At 44.5% G+C, this 18,817-nt stretch overlaps 1 protein-coding gene across 1 annotated transcript in view; it reads left to right on the top strand.

Moving 5' to 3' along the window:
* The window catches only part of PIAS4 (protein inhibitor of activated STAT 4), a 70,064-nt gene that overhangs the window by 49,099 nt on the left and 2,148 nt on the right, over positions 1 to 18,817 (top strand). The window contains exons 7-10 of the mRNA XM_056573833.1: positions 10,700 to 10,805; positions 12,435 to 12,508; positions 13,034 to 13,194; positions 18,566 to 18,696. Of these exons, the coding sequence (XP_056429808.1) occupies positions 10,700 to 10,805; positions 12,435 to 12,508; positions 13,034 to 13,194; positions 18,566 to 18,696 (472 nt within the window). The remainder of the gene's footprint in view (positions 1 to 10,699; positions 10,806 to 12,434; positions 12,509 to 13,033; positions 13,195 to 18,565; positions 18,697 to 18,817) is intronic.

Raw genomic sequence — 18,817 nt, 5'->3', positions numbered from 1 at the left:
GGACAAAGGGGGAGATTTATGAATACCAGTGCAGAGGAAAAGTTGCTGAGTTGCCCATAGCAACCAATCAGATTGCTTCTTTCATTTTGCAGAGGCCTTGTTAAAAATGAAAGTAGCAATCTGGTTGCCATGGGCAACTGGGAAACTTTTCCTTTGCACAGGCTTTGATAAATCTCCCCCAAAGACCATTAAATCCCAGGAGCCTTCTAAACAATCATGTCTTAAAAGAATGCAGTGTTAACACTTATCATAGCTTATGATCATCATAGCTTAAAGGAGTACTCTAGTGCAGAGTATTCCTGCCCGGGCTGCAAAATAAATGAAAATGAACCATCACTCACCTCCCTGGGTTCCTGGGGAGCGCCACTACAGCTGATCGGTCCTCCGGTCCATCTCCTTCATACTTCCATGTGTAACGAAGCGTTACATGGCGCTCCGCGGGAACCCAGGTAGGTGAGTGATGGTTCATTTTCATTTATCTTACAGCCCGGGCAGGACGGAGCAGGAATACGCTGCACTAGAGTACTCCTTTAAAGCGTACCTGCCAGATCCCATGAAATAAAAATAACTTGGGTCACTCAACACCTAATCCTTATCATGTACATGTAATTTTTATGTATCTAGTCATATATAGCTGATAAAAATGCATATTACAGCTGGTCAGTGTCTTTTCCATCTTCCCAAAGGGTGGGGGCATGTCCATCTCTTGCCTGCACTGTGACTCCTCCCCCTGCTGACTCACTGCTCTGGAGAGTGAGCCTGGCAGCCCTGCTCTGTAAAAGTTTCCTATCTGGTTTTATGCTGTTTACACACACACACACACACACACACACACACACACACGCACGCCTGCACTCTACCACCAATGACAATATGGTGAGTGTATAAATTACATATTCTTAAATCAGTGCAAAGGTTTAATGCTAAAAGTACAGTGGTTTCCTATGTCATTCATGTGTATCCTCCTTTGCCAGTCCTGTTATGCTGGGACTTGTGGTTTAGGAGTAGTTGGAGGTACAGTGTTTAGATAAACAAATATTTCTAAAAGAAGGCTATTAGAAAAACTATTATTTTGCCAAGATGTACAACATATAAAAAGTAAGGATCCACCGAAAGGGCTGGAAATAGGAGAGTGGCTTGCAAGCTACACCAACAGACTCACCAGGAGATAGAGCGGTTCTTGTGGAGTAAGGTACCAGAAGTCGTATAGTCTTTCTGGGACTTACAACATAAAAAAAAAACACCCTTCCTAATGGTGATGGGTTAGGGTTCATTTAACTATCCTATATTTTAACTCCTTGGGGGACGGAGGCCGTATGCATACGCCCTCTGTATTTCCGATCACTGCTGCTCGCCGGGTGGTGATCAGACCGGGATGACTTCTGATATCTATCAGCAGGCATCAACCCCCTAACCCCCCCCCCCCCCCCCCAATGTCTGCGATCGCAGCAAATCGCAGGTCAATTCACACCTGCGATTTGCCGCGATCTGGGCTAATCGGGTCACTGGTGACCCGATCTCCCGGCAAAATAAGCATGATCGGAGCTGTCAGACAGCTCCGACCAGCCTAAAGCATAGAAGCGAGGTGGCAGTTTTGCCACCCCCTCCTATCCCCTACCATTGGTCGGACAGGCTGACCACCAATGGCAGGAGGGGGGCGGGGGGTTAGAGTTCATTTCCACCCGCTCTGCCCACCGATCGAAGTCGGTACAGAGCGGGGGTGGAACACGGGCGGAGAGGGGCGAGCATGGTCCGGCTTACCCGGACCTGCGGAGGCGGCATCAGGAACCAGCGGCTGCAGTGGGAGGGACGGCGGCCGGAAAGTGCGGCGGAGAAGGCTGCAGTGAAGATCGCGATAAGTGATCTTAACTGTGGCCTTCTAAAAGCTGCAAAACTACAACTCCCAGCATGCTTACACAGCCAAAGGCTGTCTGGGCATGCTGGGAGTTGTAGTTTTGCAACATCTGGAGGGTCACAGTTTGGAGACCACTGTGTAGTGGTCTCTAAACTGTGGTCCTCCAGATGTTGCAAAACTACAATTCCCAGCATGGCCAAACAGTCAGGGAGGCTGGGCGTGTAGTTATGCAATATCTGGCCCTTCAGATGTTGCAGATATACACCCCCTTACACATCGCTCCCCCAAATAAAAATGAAAAACTTCTCATACGGCAGTGTTTCCTAAATGGCGCCTCCAGCTGTTGCAAAACCACAACTCCCAGTGTTGCCGGACAGCCATAGACTGTCCTGGCAGGCTGGGAGTCTTGCAGCAGCTGGATGCACCCTGTGGGAGACACTGCTGTAGGGTTTTGGTGGAAACAAGCCCCATCCTTGTAACCGGGTCCACCCCTATTGCAAATTCCTAATTTAGGCCTCAAATGCGCATGGCGCTCTCTCACTTCAGAGCCCTGTCGTATTTCAAGGCAACAGTTTTGGGCCACACATGGGGTATCTCTTCACTCGGGAGAAATTGCCTTACAAATTTTGGGGGGGATTTTTCTCCCATTACCCTTTGTAGAAATGGTAAATTTTGGGAAAAACTGCACTTTAGTGAAAAAATTTTTTTTTCATTTACACATCCGAATTTAAGGAAAAGTTGTCAAACACCTGTGGGGTGTTAAGGCTCACTGGACCCCTTGTTACGTGCCTTGAGGGGTGTAGTTTCCAAAATAGTATGCCATGTGTTTTTTTTTTTTTTTGCTGTTCTGGCACCATAGGGGGCTTCCTAAATGTGACATACCCCCAAAAACCATTTCAGCAAAATTCACTCTCCAAAATCCCATTGTCGCTCCTTCCCTTCTGAGCCCTCTACTGCGCCCGCCGAACACTTGACATACACATGAGGTATTTCCTTACTCCAGAGAAATTGGGTTACAAATTTTGGGGGACTTTTTCTCCTATTACCCCTTGTAAAATTTCAAAAACTGGGTCTACAAGAACATGCGAGTGTAAAAAAAAAAATGAAGATTTCGAATTTTCTCCTTCACTTTGCTGCTATTCCTGTGAAACGCCTAAAGGGTTAAAACGCTGACTGAATGTCATTTTGAATATTTTGAGGGGTGCAGTTTTTATAATGGGGTAATTTGTGGGGTATTTCTAATATGAAGGCCCTTCAAATCCACTTCAAAAGTGAGCTGGTCCTTGAAAAATTCAGATTTAGAAAATTTTGTGGAAAATTGCTTCTGAACTTTGAAGCCCTCTGATGTCTTCAAAAAGTAAAAACATGTCAACGTTATGATGGAAACATAAAGTAGACATATTGCATTTGTGAATCAGTATATAATTTATTTGGAATATTCATTTTCCTTACAAGCAGAGAGCTTCAAAGTTAGAAAAATGCTAAATTTTCTATTTCATCAAATTTTTGAATTTTTCACAAAGAAATGATGCAAGTATCAACAAAAATTTACCACTAACATAAAGTAGAATATGTCATGAAAAAACTATCTCTGAATCAGAATGAAAAGTAAAAACTTACCAGAGTTATTAATGCTTAAAGTGACAGTGGTCAGAATTACAAAAAATGCTCCCGTCCTTAGGGTTATAATGGGCTCCGTCCCCAAGGGGTTAATACATAGAAATAACGTGTACAAAGCTTGGGGGAGATTTATCAAAACCTGTCCATAGTAACCAAACAGATGGCATTTTTTAGAGGCCTTTTCAGAAATGAAATAAGCAATCTGGTTACTATAGGCAACTTTTCCTCTAGACACATTTTGATCTCCCCCATTGAGCTTTATAGATAAATATAGGTGGTGCAATATAATGCATGCAAGTTAGAAATCTCAAAAGATAAAGTGCAAATAAAGAGCAATGTTGTTTCGGGTAATATAACCATCCAGGTCGGTGCATAACCAAATGCACATATAGTTTGCTTTTTGTCCAGGAGAAGGTGTTCCATTTTAGTAACTATACCCCTCAAGGAATTTATATAAGGGTGGTAATAAGCTTTTGACCCAAACAGATGTTACATAGAATTGGGTCGTAATATTCAACCCCTTACTTAACCCCGCCTAGGGCATATACATACGTCCCAGTTGCTGACATGTTTGTGCAACTAAATGTATGCATATGTCCTAGCAGTGCGCTGCAGTGGGACCCTGTTATTAGTCACAGCCACGACCCCACCACAGCTGCTGAGACCTGGTTCACGGCTGTCTCTGCTGCATCAGTACAGATTACTGCATCTATGGGATTGACAGGGGGAGGGGGATCCCCCTGTTTCCCAACAGCGACCCCCGCGATCACATGAGTTGGTTGCCATGGCAGCAGGGGGCCAGCTGATCACACAGGCTGAATGTCAGTTTCCCAACTGTCAGTTATACTGAGCTTCAGTACAGTTCTACCGCAGCATAGTATAACAGGTAAAAAGTAAAAAAATATAAAATTAAAAACTTTTTCCATAAATTAAAAAATCTGAAAAAAATAAATTCCATTATCGCAAAAAAACAACCCAAAACACATACATAATAGGTATTTCCACGTTCGTAATGACTTAAACAATAAAACAATGTTGTTTACCCCGCATGGTAAAAACCATGAAAGAAAACACAAAGTGAATGATTCACTCATTTTCATCCAAAACGTGGAATAAAAAAGATGAAAGGGTAGCATGTTTCGTAAAAATAGTACTAATAAAAAGTATAGCGCATCCTTCAAACAATGTAGACTTACATGATGGCGTTGGACAAAAAATAATGTCTGTCAGAAGATGGCACAATAAAGGATTTTATTGTGAAAAGGAAAAAGAACATAAGCTAGGGATCGACCGATTATCGGTTTGGCCGATATTATCGGCCGATATTCATGATTTTGGACATAATCGGTATCGGCAATTACCTTGCCGATAATCCGATAATGCCCCGCCGCACACCACCGCACCGCCCCGGCAAGAGTCCACCGCTGCCCCATTGCCTCCCCCATCCCTGGTTTTATAATTATCTGTTCCAGGGGTCGGTGATGTTCGCGGTGGTGGTGATAGGACTCATGACACCAGGGCAGGCAGGGGGAGAGAAGCAGGTGGTGGCGGCGGTCTCTGGCACCGCAAAAGCCGCTGCAGTTCATTGATTTAAAGCGCTCGCTTTAAATCGATGATCTGCAGCGGTGTCGCCGGGGGTGGGGGGGGGGGGGGGGGATAAATAGCCGTTAATTTATACCGGAATATCGGTGTAAGTTATCGGCTATCAGCCCTAACCTCCACAGAGTATCGGTATCGGCCCTAAAAACTATCGGTCGATCCCTAATAAAAGCTATATAAATTGGTAATTGCGATAATTATAAATCATTTTTTAATGCATAGTTAATGCTATAAAAAATGCTGCATGTATCATTGAATTACCAAAAGTTGACCAGCAACCAATCAGATTGCTTCTTTCATTTTTGAGGAAGCCTCTGAAAAATAAAATAAGCAATCTGTTTTCTATGGGCAACTGGGCAACTTTTTCTCTGCACCAGTTTTGATCAATCTCCCCCCAATATGTCACGAAAAAACAATTTTAGAATTGCTTCGCTCAGTAACAGCATTTCAGAGTTATTACAACTTAGAGACCCGTTCAAGATTAGGCTTGGTCATTTAGGTAAACACAGGGAGCGTCCTTAACCCCTTAAGGGCCAAGCCCATTTTCACCTTAAGGACAGGCCAATTTTATTTTTACGTTTTAGTTTTTTCCTCCTCGCCTTCTAAAATCCATAACTTTTATATTTCAATCTACAAACCCATATAAGGGCTTGTTTTTTGCGTGACCAATTGTTCTTTGTAATGAAACCTCTCATTTTACCATAATATACGGAGAACCCCCACATTTTTTTTTTTTAGGGAGGAAATTTTAATGAAAAACACAATTTTGCACATTTTGGAGGGTTTTGTTTTCATACTGTACACTTTACGGTAAAAATGACATGTTTTCTTTATTCTGTGGGTGAATACGATTAAAATGATACCCATGGCTAGATACTTTTATATTTTTGTACCACTTAAAAAAATCTAAAACTTTTGTACAAAATCAGTAACCTAAAATCGCCTGTTTTGACCACCTATAACTTTTTCCGTATATAGGGCGGTATGAGGGCTAATTTTTTGCGCCGTAATCTATACTTTTTATCTATACCACATTTGCATTTATAAAACTTTTAGATAATTATTTTTTTTCTCATTCAGCTCCATTGGGGGAATTGGGGGTATATCTTGCTGCCACTAGGAGGCTGACACTAGGCATACAAAAAGGTCGGCCCCTCTCAGCAGGGTATACCCCACCTCCTGCCTTAGAGACACTCAGTTTTTAGCTTGGTGTCATATGAGGCAACACGGGCCTGGATTGCTCCAGGTCTGGTCTTTTTTTTTTTTCCCCCCTAGTGTTTAGAATTTTTCTTTTTTATTTTTCTAGGTAGGGGCAACAGGAGCATGGCGCTGCCTTTTTCCCCGCATGCGACTGAAGGGCACGGTTCCATAGATTATGGTCCATTAACCCTTCCTCGCCACCAGCCAGCTTCAGGTTTTTACCTTGGGTCCGGGTCGCCTATTGCCTCTGCTCGCCCAGCTTTCTGAAGCCTGGCATGATGCAGCAGGCTTAGTCTGGTGAAGACTTCTGGGGACAGAACTTCTTGGAGGTAAGTATACCTCCATATTCAGGTGAGCTCCATATTCAGATAATCGCTCCAACCGATTTCCTGCTAAATCAGGAACTCGTAAACCAGCTTCGACCTGAAGCGGCGCCCCCACCTGGGACTCCGTCTCGTGTGGGCGGTCGCTTACTACTTTTTCGGGACGTCTGGTTGGCACAAGTCCAGGACTCTTGGGTTCGGGACGTCATCTCAGACGGTTACCGAATCGAGTTTGCTTCTTTTCCCTGGGATCGTTTTTTTCGATCCCGGCCTCCTCGTTCACCTGCTCTGGCCGCAGGTTTTCATTCTGCCATTCGCACTCTGCTGCAAAAGGGTGTTATTGTGCCCGTTCCACCTCAAGACCGTTTCAGGGGTTTCTATTCCAACCTCTTCGTGGTGCCCAAAAGGGAGGATTCAGTCTGTCCGATTTTGGATCTTAAACTCCTCAACAGGCATCTTCGCCACTTCCGTATGGAGTCACTACGGTCGATCGTGGCATCCATGGATCAGGGCGAATTCCTGTCTTCAGTGGACATTCGGGATGCGTCTCTTCACATCCCGATTTTTCCTCATCAACGTTTTCTACACTTTGCAGTTCCGCAGGGTCACTTTCAGTTTGTGGCTCTGCCCTTCGGCCTGGCCACTGCCCCCCGGGTTTTTACAAAGGTTCTGGCGGCTGTCATGGCCATTCTCATGTCCCAGGGGTATCTGTCCTTCCTTACCTGGACGACCTGCTTATCAAGGCCCCGTCCCGGGTCCAGATCGAGGAGTCTCCACATCACCCTGCTGACCCTAACCAGCTACGGGTGCGCGCGCATCTTCGCGAGCGCGCGCATCTTCCTCCCCCCGGACAAGCGGAGTGCTCTGCTGTTAGGAGTGCGTTAGGAGTGTCCATTCGTGCATGCATGGCAGTACTGGGCAGAATGGTGGTTCCGTTTGCACAGTTCCGTTGCCGTCCGCTTCAGTGGGCTATTCTGTCTCTGTGGGATGGATCCCCCCTTTCCTTGGATCATCGCATCCGTCTACCCACCCCAGCTCGCCAGTCTCTTCTTTGGTGGATCCACTCTACCCTCCTTCAGAGCGGCCGCTTGTTTCTACCGTTGAACTGGCTGGTCATTACGACGGATGCGAGCCTCCTCGGTTGGGGGGTGTGTCGTCCTGGACCGGACGGTGGTCACCTTGGGAAGCCAGGCTTCCTATCAATGTCCTGGAGATCCGGGCGATATTCCTTTCTCTGACACTGGGAGTCTCTTCTTCGGGGTCGCCCGGTTCGCATTCAGTCGGACAACGCTACGGCTGTGGCGTACCTCAACCGCCAAGGGGGCACTTGCAGCAGTGCCGCCATAACCGAGGTGTCCAAGATTTTGCACTGGGCGATCCACATTCCGGGGGTGGAAAATTGGGAGGCGGATTTTCTAAGTCGCTCCTCCCCCGATCCCGGGGAGTGGTCCCTTCACCCGGAGGTGTTCGAGTCCATCTGCCGCACTGGGGGATTCCGGACGTGGACCTCTTCGCGTCCCGCCTAAACCAGCAGGTTCCAAACTTCGTAGCAAAGTCCAGAGATCCTCTGGCGCTGGCCGCGGACGCCCTCATCATTCCGGTTCACTCTCCCGTACCTGTTTCCGCCGATTCCTCTCCTTCCCCGAGTGCTCAGGAAACTCAAGGCGGAAGGCGTACCGGCCATCCTAGTGACCCCGGATTGGCCCCGCCAATCTTGGTACACCGTCGTGGTTTGGCTCTTGGTGGACATTCCCTTCCGCCTGCCAGATCGCCTCGATCTTCTATCTCAGGGTCATCTTTGCCACCCCAATTCACGGCTGCAGCGTTTGACGGCATGGCGGTTGAAACCACGGTATTGAAGGCTTGCGGTTTCTCATCTAGGGTTATTCGCACTAGGCTCAAGGCGCATAAGCCATCCTTGGCTAGGGTCTACCATAGGACCTGGCGGGCTTATTTTCGGTGGTGCGAGGCCCGCTCTTTCCCCAGTTCAGTTTTCTCTGCCGAACCTTCTGGTGTTTCTGCAGTCGGGTCTTGAGATGCGCCTGGCTCTTAGTTCCCTCAAGGGTTAAGTGTCGGCGCTGTCTATTCTTTTTCACCGGCCTCTGGCTTCTGACTCATCGGTGCACACCTTCATCCAAGGTGTAGCTCATGAGGTTCCTCCCTATAGGTCTCCTACTCCCCCCTGGGACTTAAATTTGGTCCCGAGTGCCTTGCAATCCGTTCCGTTCGAGCCTATCCGAGATATTTCTCTGTTTCCTTTCCTGGAAGGTCGCCTTTTTGGTGGCTGTGACCTCGATCTGTCGGGTGTTGGAGTTGGCAGCTTTCTTGTAAACCTCCCTTCCTGATTCTTCATCAGGACAAGGCAGTACTTCGGCCGGTTCCTTCATTTCAACCAAAGGTGTTTTTTTTTTTTTTTTTCCTTTCATCTGAACGAGGATATCGTTCTTCCTTCCTTCTGCCCTGCTCCATCTCATCCTAAGAGTGTTCTCTTCACAACCTGTATGTGATATGGGCTTTAGAAGTTTACCTCAAGGCCACCTCTTCTTTCTGACGGTCGGAGTCACTGTTTGTCCTTCCAGAGGGCCGACGCAAGGGTTTGCCGGCTTCTAAGGCCACCATCTCCAGATGGATCCGGTCCGCCATTTCTGAAGCATACCATTCCAAGGGGAAGGATCCTCCCTTCCGGGTTATGGCTCGCTCTGTGGGGGCCTCTTGGGCGGTCTTTAACAGGGCTTTGGCCCTACAGGTGTGTAAGGCGGCTACTTGGTCTTCGGTACACACATTCACCAAGTTTTACCAAGTGCACACTTCTGCATCCGCCGACGCCTCTTTCGGGCGTAAGGTTTTGCAGGCAGCGTTGGCTCTGCCGTTCGCTTGATTCTGGGTTACATGGTTTTCCCACCCCCGGGGACTGCTTTGGTATGTCCCACGGTTCCTGTGTCCCCCAATGGAGCTGAATGAGAAAAGGAGATTTTTTTTTTTACACTTAACATAAAATCTTTTTCTCAGAAGCTCCATTGGGGGACACAGCTCCCACCCTGTGTAGGTTAGTTGTGATCTGAGAGTTGGTCGCCTGTCAGTTGGTGTTTCGTTATTTTGACTGGGCACCCTCTAGACTCCTATTGCTTTGGGACTAAAACTAAGTGTCTCTAAGGCAGGAGGTGGGGTATACCCTGCTGGGAGGGGCCGACTTCTTTTTTTGTATGCCTAGTGTCAGCCTCCATGTGGCAGCAAGATATACCCACGGTTCCTGTGTCCCCCAATGAAGCTTCTGAGAAAAAGATTTTACGGGAAGTGTAAAAAATCTTTTAAATAAAAAAAAAATTTTTTATTATATAAAATGACTAAAAAGCTGCATTTTTGGACTTTTTTTTTAAGTTTACGCCATTCACCGTATGGGATCATTAACAATATATTTTGATAGTTCAGACATTTACGCACGCGGCGATGCCAAATATGTTTAAAAAATAATTACGCTTTTTGGGGGTAAAATGGTAAAAACGGACAATTAAAATTTTTATTGGAAGGGTATTTTTCACCTTTTTTTTTTTTTTTTTTTTTTAAACTATTTTTAGTTATGTCCCCATAGGGGATTATCTATAGCAATCATTTGATTGCTAATACTGTTCAGTGCTATGCATAGGACATAGCACCGATCAGTATTAACATATGTAAATGTACGTCCTGGCAAAGTCCTGCCAAACCAAGACGTACATTTATGTCCGTGGTGGTTAAGGGGTTAAAGATACACTTTTCTAATGTCTTCAGCTGTCATGACAACCCTCTGAACCCCACAATCACATTGCTTGGTATCCAATAGGCATGGGGAGCATGGCAAATTTCCCTGTAATCTCCTAATTTTAGGTTATCTTCCTCTAATTTATTAAAAGGCTTTGTTGTATACGAGAGCTAGAAAGTGGTCTCCCATGGCGCTGTTAAATTTCTTGAAATTATCATTATATCCAGGGAATGCCCATCTTCATTCATAACTATTAGGAAGAGGTGATGCAAAAGTAGATTTAGAGAATTTTTTATTTTATATTTTTTATTTTTTTTAATGCTTTTTAATAACCACCTGTAAATATTTTACCTTCTTAATCAGAGTTATTCGGTGGGCTTATATTTGGTGAGACAGAGAACCTCATCTGAACTATTACAACGTTTAAAAACCATTGGAGTTAAACACCCAGAATTGTGCAAGACCCTTGGTAAGATTTATTTTTGAAAACTTAAAAAAATATATTATATTTTTGTATTTTTTTTCATGTAAGTAATGTAAAAAAGAATCCAGATCATGCTTGGTGCTCAAGTGTCAGAGGCAGTGTTGAGCAACCGGATGCAACACCTCTTCTCTCCCAGCCTTGACTAACATGCACTGCCCAATGCTGGAACATGCACATCAATCTGTTAAGATAGAAGTGCAGAGCCTTCTCCCTTAACACTTGAGTTTTGTTCATGTTCTAGAGCTGACCTATTCCCTTTCATGAAATGTGTGTTGTAGTGAACATGGTGTAGACAGCCAGAGGAGGCTGGACAGTATTATGGTAGTCAATATTTCTTACTAATTTATAGAACTTAAAACTTGTTTGTAAAATAACTTTTTAAATGCTGTAGCTGCAGAGATATTCAGTTAGGTGTAATTCTCTGTAAGGCGGGATTCACATGGCAGAATGTCCATGCAGAATTCCACATGAATCTTCTGCACTGATATTCTGCAGCAGGTGAGACCTATTGCAGCTGAGACCTGCTCTGTTCACACGGCCGAAATCCTAATTTGGGCATCCGCTAAAATATTAAATGTTTCCTCAAGGAAATGCATTGCCGGCGGTCCGAGCGACCACATATACTGACAGCACTCTGCTGTCATTGGCATGTCTGCTTGGAAATTTTCCGTGCTGACATCCCACTGTGTGCCTAAGGGTCCACATAGCTTAAAGTTCCTTTTAGATCAGGGGTCTCAATCTCAAATTATCCGGGGGCCACTGGAGGTAGCGGCTGGGTGAGGCTGGGCCGCATGCGACCATTACATATAATGCCCTAATCATATGCCCCTCATCATCCACTAGCAACCCCCCATTCCCCCTACCCGTGTGGTAATAGTCTGAGCTAACGGATGATGGGGGTGCTACTTCTGGGGGTTCCCCACATTAGGTAGGCTGGGGGTTCCCCACATTAGGTAGGCTGGGGGTTCCCCACATTAGGTAGGCAGCGGGTTCCCAGCCAGCAGGCTTTTCGATTACCCCCCCCCCCCCCCCCTCCCCGATTCAGACACACACACATGCACACACATAGACAGCCTTACCTGTTCTCCTCTCTGGAGTAGTGAAGAAAACTGTGTCTTGAAGCGTTCTGAGTGCTGAGACACTGTGATTGGTTGATGGCGGGGGGGGGGGGGGGGGGGGCGTGTGCAGTCTCTGCTCTGCTCAGGACACAGACCTGCTTCAAGACAGTTTTCTTCACTACATACCTGGCGCGGGCCACAAACTTTTGTTCTGCGGGCCGGGAGTTTGAGACCCCTGTTTTAGATGGCTTGACTGGGGGCAGTCTCAAGGCTGAATCAATAGTGTGCGCTATTTCAATTCATTATAAGCCGCACATCCCCTGTCTAGATAGATGTGTGGATGTTAACAATGACTTTTTGCAGCCAATAAAACTCAATCGTGTGATGAATGAGCATGTTTACACGGGCCCATGTTCAGTCCATGTCAAATTTTAATTTTTTTCCCCCTAATCTGAAATCTTTGATCTGTCACTACAGTGCTTAATAAAAGAAACTTGCTTTATATTATATTAAAGCACCTTTAAAACATTTTGTTTTCTTCCCTTATTTAATGCAGTAAGGGAAAAGCTGCGTCTAGACCCAGACAGTGAGATTGCTACCACTGGCGTCAGAGTTTCACTTATCTGTCCGGTAAGACGATATGTATCAAAAATGGGAGCTGTAGTAGATATGGATTATTTATCTTTGTCATTAAATATTTGTCAGTAGCAACACAGGCTGGTTTTGTTTACCTAATTTAATGCATGGTTTTGGAACATTGAGGGGTTGTCTGAGATTAAAAAACAAACTTTATCCAAATTCTTTTGACAATGGGTTGTTGTTGGTATCTCACATAAATGGGGCTAAGCTGTGATGTATTTGTAAAAAAAATAGCAGCCACCTCAAGATTAATGTTCAGTTTAAGGAAATTAAATTGGGGAATATCTCACTATGTTCTCCTGAAAACAGCTATTTTTTTTAACCCCACACATGCATAGTTGTAATGTTAAGACTGGATAATTTTGTGTCCATGTATGAACCTGATTATATAATACACAACATGCACAGATAAGTATTTTTCTCATAAAACATGCTGCTGATTAATGCAAAACAGATTACATAGTCTTAAATATTTCTTTGCCTCACACTGTGGATAATTGAATTTCTATTCTGCAGCTTGTGAAGATGCGCTTAACTGTACCTTGTAGAGCAGAGACCTGTGCTCATCTGCAGTGCTTTGATGCAGTCTTCTATCTTCAAATGAATGAAAAGAAGCCAACGTGGACCTGCCCTGTGTGTGACAAACCGGCTCAGTATGATCAGCTTATAATTGATGGGTGAGATTACCTTACATGTTACAAGTGTTGGGTACAATGCTAAAATGGAAGATTTTTGTCACCTTTCCTCCAAGAAAGTGGGCTAAAAATGTTCGAAATATGACAGGTACAACAAAAAATAGTACTATTTAATAACTACAGCTCACCCCGCAAAAAAGCCGTTTTAAATATTTTTTGTCTGAGAATATAATGGTTATCTCCCGAATAAACTGCAGAGACTAGCACTCATTTTAGTTCTGGCAGGAATGCGGCTGCATTTCGCAGTTGGCATCGGCTTTGATGCCGTGGATTCTGTTTCTCAGCCCACAGTACACCATGATGTAACTCTACATCATAGTGGGTTAAGTTGTGGTGGCATTTGTCATGGTGTGCATAAGAGTTAAATGGTCACAGCAGTCTCGAACCGATTGCTAACCTTGTTCTCTCCCAGTTCTGTAACATAATACATAATGCAAGTCTATGGGACCCTCTCGGTCCCATAGACAGAGCAGTGAGAGAACTGCTTCTAGAGTTCGATGGACTTGTCAAATGTCTTTTAAAGCGACAAGTACATGTTAAGTCCATTTTCATATCACTGGACAACATCTTTAATATTTTGGGGCTGTAGATTTTTTACTAATATATATTTGCAGACGTGCTCGAAATTAATGGAAAACTGTTGACAAAGTCACCCACACTAACCATTGGTACTGCCTGGTAGTGCGGGTGACTGAGTAAAACTATGCCTACCATGCCAGAATCCATTGCAACATTTCCTAGTTATCTTCATAATTGTGATTATGCAAATGAGCAGTCAGTGGCACAGGATAAGTTACAGTGGTGGCATCGGACACTGACATCAGCGCTGTTCGTTCAGCACTTGGCCTGCCTGTACATATTCATACAATCCCCTTCCTTTCCCCGCTCTGTATTCACTCCTACTGCGCATGTGCTATTGATCAAAGATGGCCACAGCCATGTCCACTAGGAGTCATTGTCATTAATTGATTGATTAGGGTCGATAAATAAAAATATTATCACCTTTTTTGAAATAATTTCAGTATGCAGTTGACATTATCTGGGCCTGACTGTTTACCCAGATGAGTTCTTTAGAATCAGGTTTATTGGTTATTGATAAACATAAGAGCGCATAGGATTTTCTTTCATTCTATCATGGGGCGTTCAATCTGACATGTCAGGGATGAATATATAAACTATGTCAAGACACATCAATTAGTTTAATTACTACATTTCAGTATACAAACATGAAACTTAGTCACAGAAGTAGTTAGTTTAGTGCCTGTTTTGTATAGTGCTTTACTTTGCGTTGGTCAGCACCAAAAAGTGACTCTCAGATCGACATCAGGAAACCATTGACGGGGTCATGGGCACTCACAGTTCAATGATGCATGTTGGGAGTGGAAGCAAGACTAGTGTTCTTATAACTAAAGGGTTAAATGATTAAAGACCCAAATGAGTATTCTTAAGGAACAAATCTGTTATTAACCCCTTAAAGGTAAAGTGTCACCTAATTTTTTATTTATTGTAACTTAAACATTGTATAAATGCTATATAAAATTTTTTTTTTTTTTACATTAGTTTTTGTAATATTTCAATTTAAAAATGTGCTATGGGGGCTGCCATTACTAGAGCAAGTGTGCTGACATCACTACACGACACCAGCACACTTGCTCTACGGCAATTCATGTACATAGGAAAGCAGAGACGGAGGACGTCAGGTTTACTTACTTTAGGGGCTTCTAGCACACGCGCTGTAGCTTCTGCTTGCCGCAGCCAGGAAAACATGGGGGAAGACGGACGCCATTTTCTTGAAGACCGGCAGTGGAGCGTGGGCGGTGTCATCGCTGAGGAGCCTTCCAGGAGCGGGACCAGTGGCAGAGGAGCGTGGCCAGGAGCGGGACCATTGGAAGAGCAGCATGGCTAGGAGTGGTACCAGGAGAAGAGCTGCGTGGCCAGGAGCGGGAGCAGGTTTGCTGTGGCTTTCTCCGCTCCCCCGGCCTGTTTGCGGTGACTGGAAATGCTTGGAAAGCCGAAAGCAGCAGACGTGTGGAAGTTACGCAATTTGCGTAACTCCCATTGACTTTAATGGAAGTTACGCAGACAGCGAAGCCCCGCCGGCTATTCTGTTTGCGTAACTCCCATTAAAGTCAATTGGAGTTACGCAAATTGCGTAACTTTCCCACGTCTGCTGCTTTCTAACAGTGTTTTGCAACCAGGATCTTGCAAAACTACAAGTCCCAGCATGCCCAGACAGCTAAAGGCAGTCTGGGTTTGATGGGACTTTTAGTTTTGCAACTCTTCTTCTCGCAAAACACTGGTATGAAGGTGCGACACTGTGAAGCAGTGTTTTCCAATCAGGATTTTGAAAAACTACAACTCCCAGCATGCCCAAACAGCTTTTAACTATCTGGGCTTGCTGGGACTTTTAGTTTTGCAACATCCTAGTTGGGAAACACTGCTTTACACAATGTCGCCCCTCCATGCCAGTGTTTCCCAAACCAGGGTGCCTCCAGATGTTGCAAAACTACAACTCCCAGCATGCTTTAGCTGTTTGGGAGTTGTAGTTTAGAAACAGGGAGCCTCCAGCTGTTGCTAAACGACTCATGATTGGAGTAGTAGTTGAGGAACAGCGAGACTGCTAAAGTGGATGCTCGCTGTTGCTAAATTGCAACTCCCATCATTCCCAGAAAGCCAAAGGCTGTCTGGAAATGATAGGGGGTGTAGTTTAGCAACAGCTGGAGGCCCCCTGTTTGGAAAACCTGATTTATGGGTGTTCTCCCCAGGGGAGAACACCATAAATGTACTAACCAATTTTTTTTTTTATTTTATTTTTTTTTTTTCCTTCTAATTTCAAATTGCTGTATGCAGAGGACTACTTTGGATTCGGTGGACTACAGCGATGAACTGCATTTTTTATTAATAAAATGGTTAACGAGGGCTTGTGGGAGAGTTGTTTATTTTTAATCTACTTTACAGGCTTAGTAGTGGAAGCTGTCTGATACAGAATCCATTTCTAAACCAGGGCTTAGCTTTAGCCCCCAAAACAGCTAGCGCTAACCCCCAATTACCCCAGTACCCACTGCCACAGGGGTGTCGGGAAGAGCCGGTACCAACAGGCCCAGAGCATCAAAAATGGTGCCCCTGGGCCTAGGCGGTAACAGGCTGACATTATTTCGGCTGGGGAGGGCCAGTAACAATGGTCCTCGCCCACCCTGGTAACATCAGGCTGTTGCTGCTTGGTTGGTATTTGACTGATACTGAAACTAGGGGGAACCCTATGTGATTTTTTTTTTTTTTTTTGTCTTTATGCAAAAAACGTGTGTGGTTCCCCTATTTTCAGTATCAGCCAAATACCTACCAAGCAGAAACAGCCTGACGTTACCAGGGTGGGCGAGGACCATTGTTACTGCACCTTACCAGCCTAAATAACGTCAGCCTGTTACCACCTAGGCCCAGTAGTGCCTTTTTTGACGCTCTGGGCCTGTTGGTATCTGCTCTTCCCGACACCCCTGTGCTGGTGGGTACCAGGGTAATAATTGGGGTTAGCGCTAGCTGTTAAGCCAAATTTCCGCCTGCAATTTCATAGCGATATTGCAGATGGAAATTCCATAGTCTGAACCTAGCCTCACACTCAGCATTCCAATAGCTTCTGAATGGCAAGGAATGTGTCAGTGGTAGTCAGATCAGGTGCCATTCAGAAGCTCGGAAAAGCTGTGTGTGAGAATTCAAATTATTCATGGCCCTGTAATAATTGCAACCAGGGTGCCTCCAGCTGTTGCAAAACTACAACTCCCAGCATGCCCGGACAGCCATTTGCTGTCCTGGCATGCTGGGAGTTGTAGTTTTGCAGCATCTACAGTGTTTCCCAACCAGGGTGGTATACGGTATTGTGTATGCACAATATAGTATTGTAGGGATATGGCGGTATTGTGTATGTACAAAATAGTAGTGAGGAGTGCGGGAGCGGGCAGTGAGGAGTGCGGGAGAGACTTTTGGTAGTCTGCATTTATCAATCACTGACAAAATGGCTCTGGCTAGTGGACTACAGATTCCCATCCCCCGCTCTACTTACATACAGACACGAGGGAGTTGCAGGAAAGCAAGGCCACATTTTACAGCAATTCCTTTCTATTCATCCAATCCCTCATGTTGGCTCCCTCTGCTGGTCAAGAGTGGGAAATATGACGTTATTTTGATATGAAGTTATTTTTTAATTTTTCATATTTTGTCACAAATAAAAACATTTAAAAATATTTGCAAAAATATAAAAAAAAATGTGAAAAATGTATTAAACCTCTAAAAAAAAATAAAAAAAAATTAACAATTCCCTTTAAGGACTGAGCGTTTTTATGTTTTTGCACTTTCGTTTTTTCCTCCTTACCTTTTAAAAATCATAACCCTTTAAATTTTGCACCTAAAAAACCATATGACTGCTTGTTTGCACTGCCAATTCTTCTTTTTAATGACATCAGTCATTTTACCTGAAAATCTACAGCGAAACGGAAAAAAAATAATTGTACGACAAAATTGAAGATAAAACACAATTTTGTACACATTTTGAGGGCTTCTGTTTCTACGCTTAAAATTAAATCGCGGTTGGGGGGGGTAGTGATCCAACCCACTGGACAACTAGGGACGGAATAAAGGCACCTTTAGACGCCACTGTCAGCTGTGATCAAAAGGGTTAATAGCCGCCCGCGGCGATCGCATGTCTGCTATTAATGCCGACCCTCAGCTACAGGATTCGACTGAGGGCTGGCCGGTATGACGCAGGCTCGAGTCGGGAGCCAGCGCCATACAGTGTTAACAGCACATGGACCAGTATGGACGTCCATGGTAGTTAACCGGTTAATACATCATAAGGCTGCTATCCTCACACTAGGATGAGAGCCTGTGGTTGGAGCTTTTGTTGGCTGTTCCTTCAGATGTAATGGAAAGAATAGTGAAGCATGCAGTGCCAATCCTGTCAAAATATTGAACACCTCAATGAAATTTGATGGGCCACATTATAAGATAATGGGATCCATTGGGCTGCATTGTTGTCTGTGGTGATGGTGCTGCCACTGTCCTGGTTTTTTAGAAGATAAAGTAGAGTGCATTTGCCCTGCCCAGTTATATGGGACAACTGATAATTATAGACTAAAGGGGAGATTTATCAAAACCTGTCCAGAGTAAAAGTTCCTCAGTTGCCCATAGCAACCAATCAGATTGCTTCTTTCATTTTGCAGAAGCCTTGTTAAAAATGAAAGAAGCGATCTGGTTGCTAAGGGCAACTCGCCAACTTTGTCTCTGGACAGGTTTTGATAAATCTCCCCCTATATTTTGAAAATGCTGCCTCATGTTGATTGCAAACAAAATGTTTTCTTTTCAGACTTCTGTCAAAGATCCTCAGTGAGTGTAAGGATGCAGATGAAATAGAATTTTTGGTTGATGGTTCTTGGCGTCCAATAAAAGCTGAAAAAGAGAGAAGCTGCAGTCCAGTCTGTCCTATTCTTGATTTAGGTATTTGACTCTCAATATCTTTCATTTCCCCTGCTTTGCACCTGCATCACACAGTCTGTAATTAAGATTTTCTTTTTTAGGAATGGTTTGTTTTTTCTAAAGTGGTGCTGCATGTTTTCTG

Source organism: Hyla sarda, chromosome 1, assembly GCF_029499605.1.
Source record: "Hyla sarda isolate aHylSar1 chromosome 1, aHylSar1.hap1, whole genome shotgun sequence".
Classification (NCBI taxonomy): Eukaryota; Metazoa; Chordata; class Amphibia; order Anura; family Hylidae; genus Hyla; species Hyla sarda.
The sequence above is the reverse complement of the archived record's forward strand: the minus strand, read 5'-3'. Positions and strand labels throughout refer to the sequence as shown.